The sequence below is a fragment of the Semicossyphus pulcher genome, unplaced genomic scaffold (genome assembly GCF_022749685.1).
Source record: "Semicossyphus pulcher isolate SPU_LCO1_2020_fin unplaced genomic scaffold, fSemPul1.0.p SCAF_5, whole genome shotgun sequence".
NCBI lineage: Eukaryota > Metazoa > Chordata > Actinopteri > Labriformes > Labridae > Semicossyphus > Semicossyphus pulcher.
Genome location: NW_027211726.1, coordinates 31708939 through 31726959, shown reverse-complemented (window position 1 = coordinate 31726959; position 18021 = coordinate 31708939). Strand labels below are relative to the sequence as shown.

The 18021-nt window shown below is 40.3% G+C and overlaps 1 protein-coding gene across 1 annotated transcript; it reads right to left on the bottom strand.

Moving 5' to 3' along the window:
• Nucleotides 1-3811: 3811 nt before the first annotated feature.
• LOC138609516 (transmembrane protein 106B-like) lies at nt 3812-15911 on the bottom strand. The gene is made up of 8 exons (XM_069682149.1): nt 15834-15911; nt 13978-14175; nt 13720-13783; nt 12016-12175; nt 10011-10151; nt 9855-9904; nt 7596-7649; nt 3812-7503 (listed from the first exon to the last, which is right to left on the bottom strand). Exons 2-8 carry the CDS (start codon nt 14165-14167, stop codon nt 7389-7391), a joined length of 774 nt encoding a protein of 257 aa, XP_069538250.1. The 5' UTR covers nt 14168-14175; nt 15834-15911; the 3' UTR covers nt 3812-7388.
• Nucleotides 15912-18021: the final 2110 nt, after the last annotated feature.

Genomic DNA, 18021 nt, shown 5'->3' with positions numbered 1-18021 from the left:
CTCCAAACAGGCATTTGTCAAATGCAGATTTTCACTACTCAGGATTTGTTAAAGAAATTAGCCCAACTCTCACAAGTCATTTCCATGTATGCTGATGACACCTGATTCAACATTTGTACCTGAAAGAAGTACAAACTATTGTTCTTCACCCACAACACAAAACAAAACATCATACCTCTTTCTCTCAGACCCTTTTGAGCTCTTTTCTTCTGTTAATGTTGATTCAACATCTCAGCTAAGAAGGATAAATCATGAACATCTGCCCCCCGTTGGTCAGTTAGCTTAAGATAAGATGTCTGTGTCTATTAGACCCCTGTAGGTGACATCAGATGGCAACAATATTTAATAACATACCTCAGTGGTAGAGGAAATATCCAGATGATTCCAAATGATTGGTAATCCCAGTCATTACCCATCAACCCAGTAAAAAAGGTGCCACAGTGGCTCGGCTTTGGCTCCTTTTTAACCCCCATAAAAAGGAACTTTAAAAATACGTCTCTTCTTGAAGTTCTTGAACAGAATTAATCTGACTTTTCTTTGATTCATGTTGGTTCTTGTTGGTTCACCATCACCAAGAGCTGGATAAGTGAAAAGATTTACCTACTACGCAAGTGACATACAAATCAAGCTCCACCCTACCCTCCTACTGGGCTCACAATCATGAATGTTTTTGTTACTCTGGTTGAGCACAACAACAATCGTATCTTTTACACTACACCCTCATTCCCCAGATCAAATCTGAAGAATGTGCCTACAGATCCCGTTCAGACACAGTGTGTGACCTGTGTATGATATCACACATGACATGGGCTGGATGTTAGGTTATGACTTGGGAACTTCAAAGCCGAGCGAATGAGTTATTCATTTTGATGCTGATGAATTGAACACACACAGATCATCATGATGACAACTGACAGGTGAAGTGAATAACATTGATTATCTTGTTACATTGGCCCCTGACAGTGGATGGGATATGTTAGACAGCAAGTGAGCCCTTTGTGAAGTCGATGTGTTGGAAGCAGGAAAAATGGGCAAGTGTGAGGATGTGAGCGACTTTGACAAGGACCAAACTGTGATGGCTAGACAGCTGGGTCAGAGCATCTCCAAACCTGCAGCTCTTGTGTTGTGTTCCCGGTCTGCAGCGATCAGGACCGACCAGACGTGGTCAAAGGAAGGAGAACACGTGAACAGGTGACAGGGTCATGGGAGGCCAAGGCTCATTGATGTGCATGGGGAGCAAAGGCTGGCCCATGTGGTCCGATCCAACAGAAGAGCTACTGCAGCTCAAACTGCTGAAAGAGTTGATGCTGGTTCTGATAGAACGGTGTCAGAACACACAGAGCATCACAGTTTGTTGTGTATGGGGCTGTGTAGCGGCAGACCGGTCAGGGTGCCCATGCTGACCCCTGTGCACCAAAAGCATCAGAACTGGACCACGGAGCGATGGAAGAAGGCGTCCTGGTCTGATGAATCACGTTTTCTTTTACATCATGTGGATGACCGGGTGTGTGTGCGTCTCTTACGCCGGGGACACACCGGACAAGGAAGCGCCGCGAAGCGGAGCCCGTTTCCTTTCGGCGCCCATGTTAACCGATTGTGTCGTTCACACCAGACGCGAAAGTCACACATGAAACAACGAGAGAATCCGGTCAATTTTCAAAATTAAAACAATTTTCAAAATAAAACACCGCGATTGACAAATGCGATGTTATATTTGTTAGCTTTTATATATTGGTCAGTATCTAAACAGAGCGCGAGAGAAATGAAGATACACACACGCATGCACACGCACACACACAAGAAAGAGAGAGACACAAAGTTTGCTGGCTATAGGGGGTGCGGGCGGGGTGTCAAAACACACACGCAAACAGAGAGAGAGAGAGCAAGAGAGAGAGAGCATGATGAAAAAAAAGGTCCAAATGTGAGTAAACAACAGCTGAGGAGCAGAGGCGCTTGTCGACCGGCACAGAGAAATGCGCGTCTGGTGTGAACAGTAGTGCTCGCGGGCGATTTTCCTTGCGCTGCGCTTCCTCGTCCCGTGTGTCCCCTTTGGGCAATGTTTTGCTGAGATCATGTTACACGCCAAATATTCAAATATTGTGCAAGATCAATCCTGAATAATGTTTTATCAAATGTAGTAGTGCTGTTTAGGTTAATGCTAAAGGCCGTGGTTATCAACTGGTGGGTCAGGACCCAAAAGTGGGTCGCTCTTATTTTGAAGGATATGACATTCTTGCAGTAGTCGTGTAGTTTGTCTATGGGGTAATCCCAGCTACGGTTACATTTACATTCTTGAAACTTAATAAGAACGACAGTAGTTGTGTTTATGTTTTATGTTTTTTTTTGCTTTATTTCTGTTGAAAAAAGCTTTTAATGAAATATTTTTGTCTTATGCACCCTTGCTGGTCATTTTGGTTGACTATTATACAGTTGTGTTTTATGATGATGAAACTGATGATTAAATAAATCCATTAAATAAATTATGGTTACGAATTGTCATTAAGCACCTGCTGGTGGGTCCTGAGGTTAGACCAGTTGAGGAACCACTGATAGTATTAGTGACCTGAATGATTGTTATCAGTTAAACGTCTCGATTACTAATCTGAACTAAAAAGTGGATTGACAGGGATACAGTCTTCGTTGATGACTTGCAAATGGAAAATTTGCATCTTCTAAGTTCTTCTTTCTGGTTAAAAAAAACTTTCCTGTAACACATAAAAAATATCAAATGGAATTTATATTTATTTATATTTATTAAAGGGGTCTCATGAAACCAGGAATTAGAAGATCCATGGGCCAAACCGTTGCTCTCTGTAACTGGGGTAGATTTGAGAAGCCATAAATGCACTAATAGACGTATGAGAATATAAGAAGGATGTGGGGATACAAGCGGCTGAAATGAGTTGTCTGGGCTCAGCCTTAGAGAGAGGAGACATCCAGAGGGAGCTTGGAGTACAGCTACTCCTTCACATTGAAAGGAGCCATTTGAGGTGGTTCAGGCATCTGATTAGGATGCTTTCCAGGCACATCCAAATGAGAGGAAACCCCGGGGCAGAGTTTGCTGGAAGGATTATATTTCCCACCTGGCTTGGGAACGCCTTGGGATACCCCAGGAGGAGCTGGAAAATGGTTGCTTGGGAGAGGGACGTCTGGGTCAACTTGCTTAGTCTGCTGCCACCGTGACCCGACCCCGTATAAGCGGAGGAAAATGGATGGATGGAAATTCCTACAAACTCAAGATGTGCTGAAACTAGAAACAAATGTGACTTTAGTACAAAGGAAGAAGACGACGTAAAACACTTATTTTATGAACGTCCGCTAACCAGGATATTCAGGAGAGCTGTGGGGAATGAAGTTGTTATTAAGATGCATTGCATAATTAATTTAGGGCTGAATGACATCATTTTATTTCACAGACAATAAAACTCTTGATGCTTCTTCTTCTCTTGCTTCTAAATTTCATATCCATAAGTCTAAATTCAGTAAATCTCCCCGAGCTTCAGTGTTCATCAGTGAATGTAAACGTTAGTTTGAAACTTTAAAACTTATTAACAAGAAATCTGTGCACACTACACATCTGATTATCTAGAAATATCAAATGCCTCTTAATTAATGTTTACTGTCAATGTGTTAAAACTAATTATACAAAATGTAACATGCAAGCTAAAACAGGAAGTTTAGTTCTCCTGGTCCTCAGTGTGTCTTACTGAGACTGAAGCGTTCATTTGTTTAATTAGAGAACTTACTGTACCTGCTCTCACCTGACTTCACTATAAATATATATAGAAATAAACATCACTCCACAGGTAACCATGTTTTAAAACTTTATTTATGCTCCCACAACAAAGCGTCTCTCTGAAAAATGACAACAAAATGTTTAAAATGACATTAGAGGTAGGAGTCTAAAATAGCTTTTTAAATGAAATCCACTCAGTACAAATGTTAGAGCTGTAGTTCATCAAAGTTATTATCTAAATGTTTACAGGATGGTGACATAAATCAGACGAAATACTAGATTTGCCTGATTCTTAAAATAGCTCTGGATGATTTACGATCAAAGATGAAAAAATATACGATTTCTTTTAGAGTTGTGTCAAAATAAATTACGTGAAATGCTCCACAAAATATTCATGAATATTATTTTAAGAGAGAGAAATAAGAGCAACATTTTGAATACAGGAAGTAGAATGTGGAAATGATCAGTGTGAGCATAATAGGCAAAAAAAAAACATGTAAAGTCAGAACAGCTTTTAAATCACAGGACGCCCCAAAATAATTTAAGATCAACTTTCATCAGCAGGACAGGAAGTGCAGAATGTAGCGATGCATTTGGGAAATGTTAGGAAGTTGGAATTTCTGTTTGCATGAAAGCAAAAAATACTTTATATATTATTTAAATTTAAAAAACAACAAGAAAAAAAGCCAGCCACAATAATATATGATTTATAATGTTGAACATTGTTAAAATGAAAATGTCTCATGACTTTATGGGAGAGTTGTTAATGCACCAGGAGCGTGACTAATTGATTTGTGAACCACCAACAATTCAGGTAATCAATCAATATCTAACTTACAGATGAACCTGAAATGTCAAACACCTGTTGGTCTGAGTTTAGGTCGATATGTTTTGGTTATGGACAGATTCATCGATAATTGTGAAAAAGGTTTTAAGTTGCAGCTCTGCACCAGTCCTACAGCCGTCCAACACTGAGGGAAACATGCCTGTTCCCCGTTTAATGAGCAAAACACGAGCTGTAGCTGAGATGACGAGGAGTGGCAGAAGTTAGAGAGGGAGCATAGCATCGCGCCGGAGAGGGGGCGGAGATTAGTGTGTTTTAAATGGTGATCGGAGCCGAGACGATAATTACCGGGTCTACTGCGGAGTTATTTGACCCGGGTCTGAATGCCGATTGTTTCCCATAACAAAAAAGCCGGTTGTTAGCGGGTGGTTTTTTGACCCGTGGGAAAGCGGCTTAATTCGCCAAGCGAGCTAGCCAATGAGCGAGGAGTTCACGCCTGTCTCTTCACTGCACAGACCCTGCCTCTTTTGTGGAGCAGTTCTTGCTTCAGGGTTATATCAGAGACACATGATGCAACAGGTCCCTTTCTCTGTGTTTAAAGATAAGGCGTGTTAAGTTTTGTACCACTTGGCAGTGCTAAACATATGTCAAAGATTTAAGTTGCCCACAGAAGCAAAAATCCTTTTAAGGGATTCCTTTGAAATGAAAAGATTTTGGTTTTAATTTGATTTGTTTTCAAATCCTGGTGTGACTGTACCTTAATGATAAATTACAGTATATTTAACATGGGCCCCATATTTAAATATGTTGAGGTCTATATGACTAATACACACAAAAGGTTGGGACAACCAACTCCCAAGTTCTGCAAGGTAAAATTACTGGTTTTGTCAATGGAGTCTGGTGGCTTTGAGGAGAGCGATGTGACGTCTGCTCCTGGTTTAAAATAAGTATTTTTTGGTGCATGTTATTGTGCGTTACACAAATAATGTGATGGATCCGAACTAATTATTTAAAACACCAAAAACACAAAAGAAATGAATAACGGATGCAGCGGTAGGCCAGCAGCTCCTGTGTTCTGTGAGGTAAAATTAATGTTTTTATGAATGGAGTCTGGTGTGTGTGCAGAGAGCGATGTAACGTCTGTTTGTGGTTAAAACAATCATCTTCCTCTGTAACAAAAAGCTCTATCTCTGCAGGGATCCTTTCTGTGATGTTGTCGCACACTTAGAATAACAATCTGAGTTAGTGGAAACAACAAGAACTTTTAGTGGAAAACTTTTTGTACCTGTACCTAAGTTAGTAAATATGCTTTAATTACCATAAGTCTTAAATAATATGATCAAGAATTCTTATCAGATTTTTGTTAGAAATAAAACATGCATATTTCCCAAACGTCTGGAGCTGGACCAGAGCAAATCAAAAGGCTTGAACTACGACCCATAAGAAGACTTTCAACAACATAACAGTAGATTTTCTATCTTTAAACAGATTGCAATAAGAGTGCCTTCTTTTCCTACAACATGGGAGACAAAATCAGCAATATAGAAACTATAATAACAAGCAAACCCCAAACAAATACTACAGTGTGTATGTCAGCAGATTGTACAAATAAAGGGACACTTAAGAGCTCGTCTCCCACAGTATCTACGTAATGTAATAATAATAATAATAATGTTTTGTTGATCCTTCATGGAGCCGAACACACAGTGGTAGAGAAATAAGCTGCAGAACTTATGACTGCAGATAAATGTGCATTTTCAATAGACAATAAAGTGCATTATGGTTTGGTAGGTAGTCAAATACGTCTGTCAAGGCTTTGCCTCTCTCCTTCTGCTGAGGAGCACAAATCATAAATCATAGATGGTGGTTTAAAACACAAAAGTGGAATCTATTCATTAAACCAATCCCAGCTGTCATTGGGCGAGAGGCGGGGTTACACCTGGACTGATCACCTATCAATCACAGGGACATAGAGACAGACAACCTTTCACACTCACATTCACACCTACGGGCAATTTAGAGTCACCGATGAACCTAACGAGCATGGGACTGTGGGAGGAACCTGGAGTACCCGAAGGGAACCCACGCATGCAGGGGGAGAACATGCAGACTGCACACAGAAAGGCCGAACGTCCGAACCGAGGTTTGAACCAGGAACCTTTTAGCTGTGAGGCAACGGCACTGCCGTTTAAATTGTAATATTTAAGCCTGTTACGAAAATTAACTTGACTTGAAGCTTGAGATATAAAATATTGTTTTGTCTTTATCAAAAAGTAAACGTGACGTTATTTATAACCCTGGTTGCAACTAAATTGGGATGCTGTTTAAAAATGAGAAAAAAATAGTGCATATGAAAAGAATGTTTCTAAGGGTGAAAATTCAATGTTTAGTCTCTGTTCTGTCTTTAATTGAATATATGTGAAAAAGGATTCAGATTTATTTACGTTTTGCGCAGCGTCCCAACTTTTTTGGAACCAGGGTGGTAGCAAAGAGACTACTACTGTCTGACAGACTTAAAACTTTAAACTGCTTCCTTTTGAAAGTTTGGGGATATTTAGCAAAAGAAAAAAATCAATTCACAAAGAAACACAAAACATTCCTCACACTCGGGACTGAAAACAGAGTCTATGTTTTGCTACAAAACTTGAAAAATTGAAATGGATGTGATATTTCTCTGCTGGATGCAGTGGGCATCATGAGAAACATCCTTCTCTCATGTCAGTGTGCGTTTGTTTTAGTAGTGATGATGTAAACATTGTGACAGCAGTTAGTTGGACGCAGCAGGTGGGGGAGACGTGAAAACAGTGGACCATCTAAGGCTTCGTCGCCCCGAGTCTGGGCCTGTGAGGAGGACTGTGGTGGGCTTACTCAGCAGGAGATCATCGCTCTGAGAGAGGTGGTGTTCCCTCCACAGTCCACGTACTGGTACATCTCCTGAGACACCTGCTCCGCGTGACCGAAGTACGTGGTGGTGACGGTGACTCTGCAGAGCACAGAGAGGACCAGGTGAGGCCACGTTACAGACACACAGTGAACGCTAATGTTTGGATAAGATGAGGATGCTGTTAGACTTACTGCATCATGACGACGATGTTGTGAACCTTGATGGTCTGCAGAGTGCAGTAATCACTGAAAGACAAAACAAGTGATAGTTAATGTGTCTGCGGACCTTAGGGTTGTCAAAGTTATGATATTTTCGATACCACGTGTTTTATATGAGTCAGTCTCGAATCTCTCTCTACTGAAGCTTTAAAAAAACAACCGACCAACAGCCAGATTTTCAACCCAAAGCTGCTGTGAGCAAAAGACAGAGCTGCTGTGGTCGAGTGACACAGGAAGTGAAGAGAGCAAGCGCCGTTAATGTAAATAAAGCAGTGAAACAAAGGTGTAATAATCCCGCCTTGAACTGGCAGTGTAAAAAGGACTCGAGAAATAAGACATTATGTTCTACGCTCTGAACAACAAACTAACACGCCTACACCTCCGCACAACCCCGCAGGAAGGGTTTAGGTTTTATAGGCCGAAGACGACTGTGTCTGTCTGCTCCGCCCTCCGTCACACCTGGAGCTCTGACACAGCAACGACACACCGGGCTGTTCTCATCCACAGAATGGCACATGGAGACGTTTCGTAAAGTCCCTTTGTGTCTAATTAAAGATGCAGAAGTTACGATAGTGTCTGTTACAGAGAGACAGACAGAGACTGTTACAGAGAGACAGACAGACAGAGAGCAGAGCAGACAGACAGAACAAGGTCACATCAAGTTTTCATCAAGTTATTTGAAAGGCCAAAGGCAGCGGCAACAGATGAGCTTTCGTGTGTGTTGGTCCTGCATCTCTGCAAACTGTATATGCACTGAGACAGAAGCAGCTTTCAACAGGGGGTGAGTCGGCTCAGACCGGATGCACCGGGCGTCCTAGTTCATGTACAAATAGGAAGGATCAGCCCAGGTCGTGCTTGCAGTGTGACAACATGCAAAGCGCTGATCCTGCATTAGTCTGAGGTCAGAGAAAAAAAACAAGCCATTCCAGAAAAACCCTTTTCTGCTCAGAAACAGTCTTTCCCCCACAGGAGCTATTCAGGAAAATGTAGAAAATCAGAGCTGGATCCTCGTCTGACCTCGGGATTCTAATTTTAAAATCTCACTAAAGCGGCTGTGAAACACTGAATGAAGCAGTTTCACATCAAACATCAGGATCTTTACGACACTTAACTAGACTCAGGATGTCTGGAGGATCTGTGACGTGCCGCTGCTGCTAACAAACTTTTTTCAGTTTCCTGGGTTGAGTCACTTCAGTGTTCATTGTTTGGCTTGTTATAACACAAGCTTGGTGTCACGTTCTGCCACAACATGGATTTTGTAATACGGTCAACACTGTGAACACAAACGTTTTGGTTTTGGTACACGTTTTCCCTCACTTATCTACAGGAAAAGTCGGTCGGGTAATACTGTAAACATGCGTGCGACGCTGCAGTCGACGTATGATGTTGGCGGGATAGCTGAGTCAGACGTGCAGTTATGCGAGTCTGCTTTTCAGTGCATATGTCCCCGTTACTTGCTGAACCCTGTCTCGGTGCTGTGGCCACATGAACGGATTGTTCACGGAGCAGTGGTGCCGCGGAGTGTTTACTCTCAGCTCACGCTGATTAAACGTACATTTGAACACCGTTAAAAACGGTAGATGACAAGTGACCCAGCTTTAGCCCACAGGTCTGTTTGTGGTCGCTGAACCAAGTGTGGTGAAAGTAGGACGATTTTTGTTTTGTAGAATAGAAAATAAAGTCCCAAATAACATTCAGTGTAATTGTTAATTGTTTATATGGACATGAAAACACATTGAGGTGAAACCTTACAATCATGTTTAAGTACCTTTTCATTTTGTAAGACCGCAATATAATACTGAAACTGTCAAAAGGAAAGGAAACACTGTGGTATACCGTGAAACCGCCCAGCACTACCACAGGCCACAACTACACGGTCACCGAGTGCAGTCTATCAGGAAAATGGTGTTTCTTTGACGATGTCTGGTAAAGAAATAAGACTAAGAAACAAAATCTAAAACATGACGGCGATTTGACTTCACGCTGTAAGAAAGTAGTCGACAAGGAATGTTTACATGTCCGTCATCGAAGCCAAAACCAGCAGTTTGTCTGGCTGTAAGTTTGCTGTGCCGTGTGAGAGGCTGTTTGATCCATATACACTTAGAAAAGTGCAAATTGTATCGTTGTTCACAATCCCATGTTTATTTTTTGTTTTTGTCATGAGGTTTAAAACCTTTTGACAGAGTATAGCTGGATTAAACTATGTCAGTCAGGGAGGTATAGAGTACTTACTACATGTAGTTCATCTCATCTGCAATGATGGTTGGGACCATATAATCAATCTGTAAACAGACAATAGGAACCAGAACAGAGTCAGAGCTGCACCCACACAGAGGACAGTTTAACAGGTGAACACACTCCAAGCTGCTGTACCAGGTTCCTGTGTACCTGTTTCATGTCCAGAGGACTGATGGCGGTGGTGTTACTGATGCGAGACTTTCCGATCACCGTCTTGGCAAACTGAACCTGAGCTGTGATGTTGGCCACCTCCACAGAGTAGTAGTTGTTGTTGGTGATGTTCAGAGTGTTCTGGAGGACAAAAAGCAGAAGAAAAGAGCATGAGTGAAGTTGTAAGTGGCCACAGATTTCTTTAACTGAAAAACACAAAATGAGTTCATCCTCATCTGCAGCTGTGCCCCCCAGGTGACATGTCCCCATCTTTGACTTTATAGTTACACATGCTCCCCAGGTAAGTGTTAATCAGCAGTATTACACTCACTGATGGTGAAACAGCAGTCATTCTGCCACACAGCCTCCTTTTTTAGCACTTGCATGCCACTTTGCAGCTCAGTAGTCCAGAAGGGACGTCATTTTTTTACTGAACTTTACTCATACTAGGGAGGGCGACACCAAACTTTTTTAATTCAATACAACACTGATACTTTTTGTTACAATTTTAACGATATCGAAACTGATCGTTTCTTTAAGTAATAATCTCAAACTTTTTCATTTAAATAAATGTCTGTTAGTCTCTATCTATCACTGATTGAGCTAACACAATGGTGATTTCGCATTTGTGGAAAAAAATCACAAACGGCGCCCAGTTAGTGACGCGTTTTCCATCAGCCAGCAGTGGTTGGTCTGCCAGAGAGGGTAGGCGGAGCTAAGCGGCTGCTTTTCCAGAAAGAAAAGATGGATGACTACAGATACAACTTCAACAATAAGTGAAAATCCAAAGAAAAAGAAACAAACTCGACGCTCAGATGAAGCAAACAGTCTAAAAAGAAAGTGAGGAAAATCAAGAGTTAGAACCGTGACAAAGGGAGCCAGCCGTAGACTTCTGGTTAAATTGATGCGTGTGCTCCTATAATCATGATTACCGCCAGTGAACGGCGTTCAAGAGCACAAAATCTGAACTATTCAAGATTGGACCTTTAAAAGCGCACGTGATAACTCAAAATAATTGTCTTTTTAATTTTATTTAAAGATCATTAGACTGAAAGGCAAATCATGCGACATACTGGCCACATACAGAAAAGCAAATGTGAGTACAATTAAATCAAAATGTTTGTGCTCCTAATGTAACAAAATAGTTACATTTACTTATTTACTATAGTTATGCTTTTATTCGGATCACCCCAGAATGTCCGACAGCCGACCACTAACGTTTTAGTCCCGTCATGTCTCCTTAATGAAAACAAAACATGTCGTCAGAGTTTTTATTATCAACGATCTATTTTTAGCTCGTCAACGCCTCGTCTTTGTCACGGAAAACAGATCGTTGAAGAACATTATTTTCGTTAACGAAATTAACACTGTTATGAAGTGATGCAGCTTCCCACGTTCTGCTGAAATATAATATTATTTTCTATATATATCTTTTAAGGAACCGATGCCAAATGAGTAGCTTGTGAGTACCAAAGTATTGATAACACAGAATCGATCCGCCCATCCCTACCTCATACCACTTATAATATGAGCTGGGAAATACAAATGCACAGGCTGGTTTTTCCTGTAAACAGTTATTTAGTGCACATGACGTTCCCTCTGGATTTCTCCAGGTTCAAACAGCACATTCTTTACCTTTCAGATACCAATTATAATGTCAATAATTGTCTATTTAATGACAATCATTGAACATATTGGGCTCACACAGCTTATCTGGAACATACCAAACTATCAGCACCTCCTCAGTTATAAACCATTTATCCACAAGAGGGCAGCACAGAGGCAACTTTCTACTTTGATAAACTTTGATTATTGGTGAAAAGCTGAAAAAATGTGTTTAGAAAGTAGTTGTATTCATCTCTACTAAACATGAATAAAGTGTGTTGCAAAACAAATCAAGGCAACTCGTTTTTTCAATATAGAATGAGAGAGATACAATTTCTTCTAGTCTAAAACACCAAACAACAAGTTTCAGTGGTTTAAGGCTGAGGAAACAACACCTCACCGTGATGTTGAGATAGACGCTGCGCTTGTCTTGGTCGTAGCTGACGAAAACAGTCTTCACCCCGGCGTAGGAAACGTCGATGGAGCGAGGGAAGAGGAAGAAGACGGCCAGACTGGAGAGCAACAGGCAGAGAACCACTGATGCCGATACGTACAACTTCCTGCAGAGGACACAAGGAAACCACAGGACCCGCTGAATAAAGCATGAAGTACCAAATCCACACTTTCATATCTTAATCCACGCATCAACACTGCACCAGCACTTTATTAAAATGATTATTTATAGCAACATAAATAACAGTATGTGAAATAGTTTTGAAGAAACATGTATCCTTCATCTTTGCATCCACCAGGTAAGAAGTGAAATTACCCTGTTCTCATTTATATAGGTGTATTTGATGAGGCAACATTATGTTGCAGCAATTAGTAAGCCAGATTTAACTTATTTACTGCACAAGCCTAAGCTTTTTTACCCAGGATTCCTCTGCACGAACAAAGAAGGGGGTTGTATTTTTAATGTTTCTGTTCCAAATCATGAACAGAAATCAATATTTTAACCTTTGCCAAGGAGGTTTACAGTAAGTGGATTTATTTCTCAATCAAATGGCTTGATTAAAAATGTAAAACCTGGAACAGATTTTAACCACTGGGTAACAATTTTGTGAAAAGATATTGTTTAATGATTTTAAAACCCAGCAGTGCATAGGTGTGATGCAGAAGTGTTGTGTACTGTGCACATGCAGAAACATGAATTTAAATGCATCTCTGTGTTACCTCGGAAAGCGTGTGAACGTTTGGAGGTTACAGAAAGATCAGAAACAGACATCGCTCTCTTCAGAGCCACCAGACTCCACTGGCAAAAACAGTCCTTCTACGCAACTTCAGTAGCTGGCAAAAACAGTCCTTCTACGTTGCACAAAACTGAAGTTGCTGGTCTACGGCATCATGACTGGTTATTTTGTTTGTGTTACTTGTGTTTTAAACGATTAGTATATTATTATTATTATTCACAAACTACCAATGTCTCACATTTTCTGTGAGGTAGAATGACTGTTTTTGTCAATGGAGTCTGGTGGCTCTGAACAGAGTGATGTAAGAGCTGGTCTTCCTCTTTGTACCTATTGTTCATTAAAGGGATAGTCAGGTTTGTTTGAAGTGTAAAACACTTCACACATGAAGGAAAACAACGTCCTCTGGTCCGCACCGTGAACGGCTCTTTGTCGTTTCCATAATATTGTATTTTCTTTAGTTTGTTGTCTCTGCCACAAACCGCTGACACAACCAGCTGATCCGACACCGCACGCTGCAGGCGTAGCAACACGTATGTGCCAAACAAAGAGGCGTTCGTACTGAAAAGTGAAACTATTCGATACCACTATTGATTTTTAGGTGAGATGTCCTTATAAGTGGATAAATTACGTGTGGGGTTGACCCTATCTGCAGCGGCATATAGCCTAGCTTCCACTTCGGCCGGTTTCTAAACACCGGGGGCCGTGCTGTCCGGCATCCACTGTATGTAGCACACTTACTATTGATAAGTATCTCATACAACCCCGCTTCAAACAAACCCAAATATCCCTTTAAGACGCCAAAATATGTTTAAAAAAATAGACCAAGGTTTATAAATACCAGAATGACCTTTAAAAAAATGCAGTGGTTTTGTTGCACAATGCTTTAAAGGTGACTCATAGAAGAGAGTACTTACGTCCTCCTTGGCCGCAGCCTTTGGTCACTGTATGGAATCAATGCCACGAGTTGATTTTCTTGTCCTGAAACAGGCAACAACAATCAACGATGAGTCACTGTCTGCTGATTTGGAAACTACGGTGGTGCAACTAAAGCCTATCTTACACCATCGGCCTGATTTTACTAATGATCATCACTGGATATTGTAAAGTCACGAGGTTATGAAAGACAGACAGCTAGAGGCTCCCTCCATCGTGCCTGAGAACAGCGGTGTTACCTCTGGGGATCCTCCCGGTGCCCTGACATGTTGGGCATGTCACACTGTCCCGCCCTGTGAACTCCACATAAGGAAACTGGGAGACGTCCTTCCCGTCCTCGGTCTGGTTGTCTTCCAGAGGAGACGTAAGGATGTCCTGACCATCATCATGTCCGCTCTGCTTAGAGAACAGGGAAAAAGACTCCCCCATAGTCACACCTGGAGGAGAACAAGGCGACTTAGTGGTGAAGAGAAATCAGCACTTGGAGACATGACTTGTTAAAATACATCTAATATTTAAAACATAAGACATAAGACCTGTAAGCTATAGCTAATATGCAAACCTCAATATTAATGCATCTATTAGACATTGCATTGTCATCACAAATTGTACTTGCATAATATTAAAATTACGTTGTGCAGTCTCTCTCTTTAGCTGGCCTCTTCATGTATAGAACTTCATTCATGGAAATAAAGAATTATTTAATCTCAAAACAACACAGCAGTGCCAAAAAAAAGCATGCTAATATATAAACAACAAAACTACAGGGCGGGCGGAGTTTGTAAGAAACCTCCGTGAGCAGAAATGGATCAACAAAAGGGTCTTTTAAATGTTCAGCCTCAAAACCCTGCGAGATGGTTCTCTGGACAAGACAAGGTTATTTGTATTTCCTGTCGATGTGAACCGAGTTACCACCGGAGGACGTCGAGTCTTAAATACCACTTGCTGGCCGAGCACACAGCTGATGCAGAGAGCCGCAGGTTGTGAAAAATGTCTTTAAGTGATGAAACTTTGACTAACATGATGTTATTTTATCTCCTGCTGCAGACTCACTGACTTATACTGAATGTTACATTCAGGTCAACATGCCGTCTGTTGGGCTTCAGTTTGCCATGTTCTGCTTTCAGCAGATTTTATGAGCATGCAGTACCTTTGAGGTTATTCTGTAGAATATTCTGGACAGTATTTGTCATTGTTTTGGAATGTTGCAATAATAATAAACATACATTTGCATAAAGGAAGCATATTTGTCCATTCCCATGTTGATAAGAGGATTAAAAACTTTAAAAATATCTATTTAAGGTACATTTACAACAGGTAAAAAATGTGCCATTAACTATGTATACACACACACACACACACACACACACACACACACATATACATACATACATATATATATATATGATTATATTTCAGGAAAATAATCAATAAGCCCATGTGTCTAAAGACTTAATGTAGAATGAGAAATAAAATCAGGACGCACGTATGAGTATAAAGAGCATTTCAAAATATATTGATTAAAGGTACTCTTCATAGTCTGCTGTTCATAAATAGCTACCTATCAACAGGTCAAAGAACATAACAGACAGATAAGCAGTCAGCCAAACTGTCAGCCATAACTTCTTGTATATAAGCGCTCTTTACCTCACACACCTTACATTGCATTTAGACTTTTAAAATTGAGGCTGGTACAGTAGGTGTAGTATTTAACATGCTAACGCTAACATTTAAACTGCTAACATTAGCTTAGTTCAGGCCTGTGAACTTTAAGTAGGAGCTAACTTCAGTGTTTCCACAAGACATGAAGGCGGTTAACATTAGTAATACATAGGTAGGACTACTGCTTTCAGCATTACCGATACTGAGGAAGCTGTCAAAATGACCCCTTAAAAAAAAAACCCATCACACTGACAGCTAGCCTATAAGCTAACTAGCATACAGCTAAGAAACTGTCCAAAAGGAACATACGCCATGGGCATTATCACGACAGCTAACTTACCTAGCCACCTTAGCATTAAACGGTGTTTTCGTCTTCAGTTAATGTGCGAATTGTTGCAACAAGAGGTAGTGAAATGAGGTCAGAGAAAATTACCTGAATGTGACTCTTAATCCTCCAGATATCTGCTACTGCGGTCCAGATTTGTTTATCCACAGAAGAGCAGACATGCGCGAATATGACGCGTTCAATGCCGTAGGAAAGACCCGATTTGAGCATAGAAATATAATTCAGCTCAGTTCAAACACCACTAGGAAATAATTCGAACAGTATGAACAGCAGAAGCTTTGAGAAGAATTATAAATTAGCACACAATTTAATCTGATAAAGAGGGTGTTACTTAAACTTGCCAAGAACTCGTTTTGCTACCCGTGACAATCCTTTAGTTAGGTGCAATAAATACTTATGATGTAAATCATTTTCTTTGTTCTGGTACTTTGAATCCGCCAACGCCCTCGAATTGACCGACAATTCTGACGATTTAGCTTAATCTTAGAATAATTATATTTTCTATGTCTATAGTGAATTGCACACTGTGGGATATGCTGTGAATATAATTACAGTACAAATAAGGATTCTAAAACAGTACAAAGTAAAACATTTCAAAGACAATATAAGTTTTGATTTCATTTTGGCACATGGCATCGTTGTAAAAACTTGTTGGAGTCTGGTTTTCTGATGTTTACTCTTCTGTGAAAACTATTAGTTTTATTAGTATTATTTTCAGTCTTATTTTGATTAAAATATGGCATAATAGAAAATTGTATATTCATAAAATATGGTTGGAACCAAGCCAACTTTTCTCCATTTCAGCAATAAAATTAAACAAGCACCATCTCATTCAAAGCTAAAATTATAGAAATTGAGAGATTTGACAAAATAACATGCTGAAATTCTACATAATCTCATCAACAAACTTAGATGGTTTGTATATTACATTCACTTATTAACAACCAACATTTGCAGCAACATTTACTCAGTCACAATCCACCACCGCTTCACATTGTCTCATTATTCTTAATTTGCAGTTTTTTTAAAACTGAAAAAGACGGAGCAACCACGACAAACAGAAACTGATAACATGCTCCTGCTGGGCTTCTGTCTTGTAGGAAGGGAAGGGTGAAATGTACAGAAGCCCAAAGCGGACATCCGTCCATCCATTTTATTTTCTCTGTTTTCCCCTCATAACAAGTAATTTTACTTGTTTTCTGGAGATCTCGACTTATGTATCTGAAGATAAATGAACTGGTTTTCTCGGTGATGACGGGATCATTTCCTGTCGATCTAGAAAACAGAACAACTGTGATTACAGAGCAGGACGCCATGCTGCCATCGCCTACACTGATGAGGTAAGTTAAGCCTGTTTGAGTTACGATCATCTGATATACTTGTACTTATTACTCGTTATCACAGGAAGACAGTAAATAAAATGTATGGATGCATGTCTGCTTAGGGCTTCCATAGAAAATAACAAGGCAAAAAAGTATTGAACTAGTTAATTATATTATTAGATTAATTAATTAACATAAAATAATCTAATAATCTACTGACATGAACTCATCTGAACACCTACATATATATACTGAATACTTAACACACACTATTATGTTCCTTTAATTTTGAAATAACCAAGATCCCTTAGAGAACAGTGCCTTCTTCATCTGAAGATTTCAATTCATCTCTGACTGCAGTTTTATGATCCAGCCACTTGGTGTCAGTGTTTATACAATTTCCCTGACGTGTGCGAGGCCGTCACTGCTGATCCATTCAAACATCTATAGCGTTTACCTTATTGGTACAAGTCATGGCGTACCAGGCACCTGATATTACCTCATGATTTATATAATTAAGTCTGAAGTGCGAAAGCCTCCTTCCGTGAGGTTAAAGACGCCGGTAGATTATTTTGTTTCATTAAAAATAAATAATCAAACCGTATCATCAGACTAAGAGACAATTTCCTACTCTATAGTCACTTCAGTTAAGATATAAAATAAGCCCTAAGCTTCATGACGGCTGCTTTTTTGACTTGATGATCACTGATTGGTCCATCTAAGCAATCTCAGTCTTACTGCTCAGTCTTACATGCTGCTTGTGTTTTGCGCACACAGATTACAGTTACTCAGAGCAAGAGGACATGGCAGTAAGACACACATGTTCCTCCATGATCACTAACAATAGTGATGAAATGCAGTGTCACTTCTGTCGGCTGCTGTCAGCTCGGAGACGACACCAGAGCTCCTCGTGTTAATGATCATACTGAGGAACAGTGACGCGTCAAGGGGAG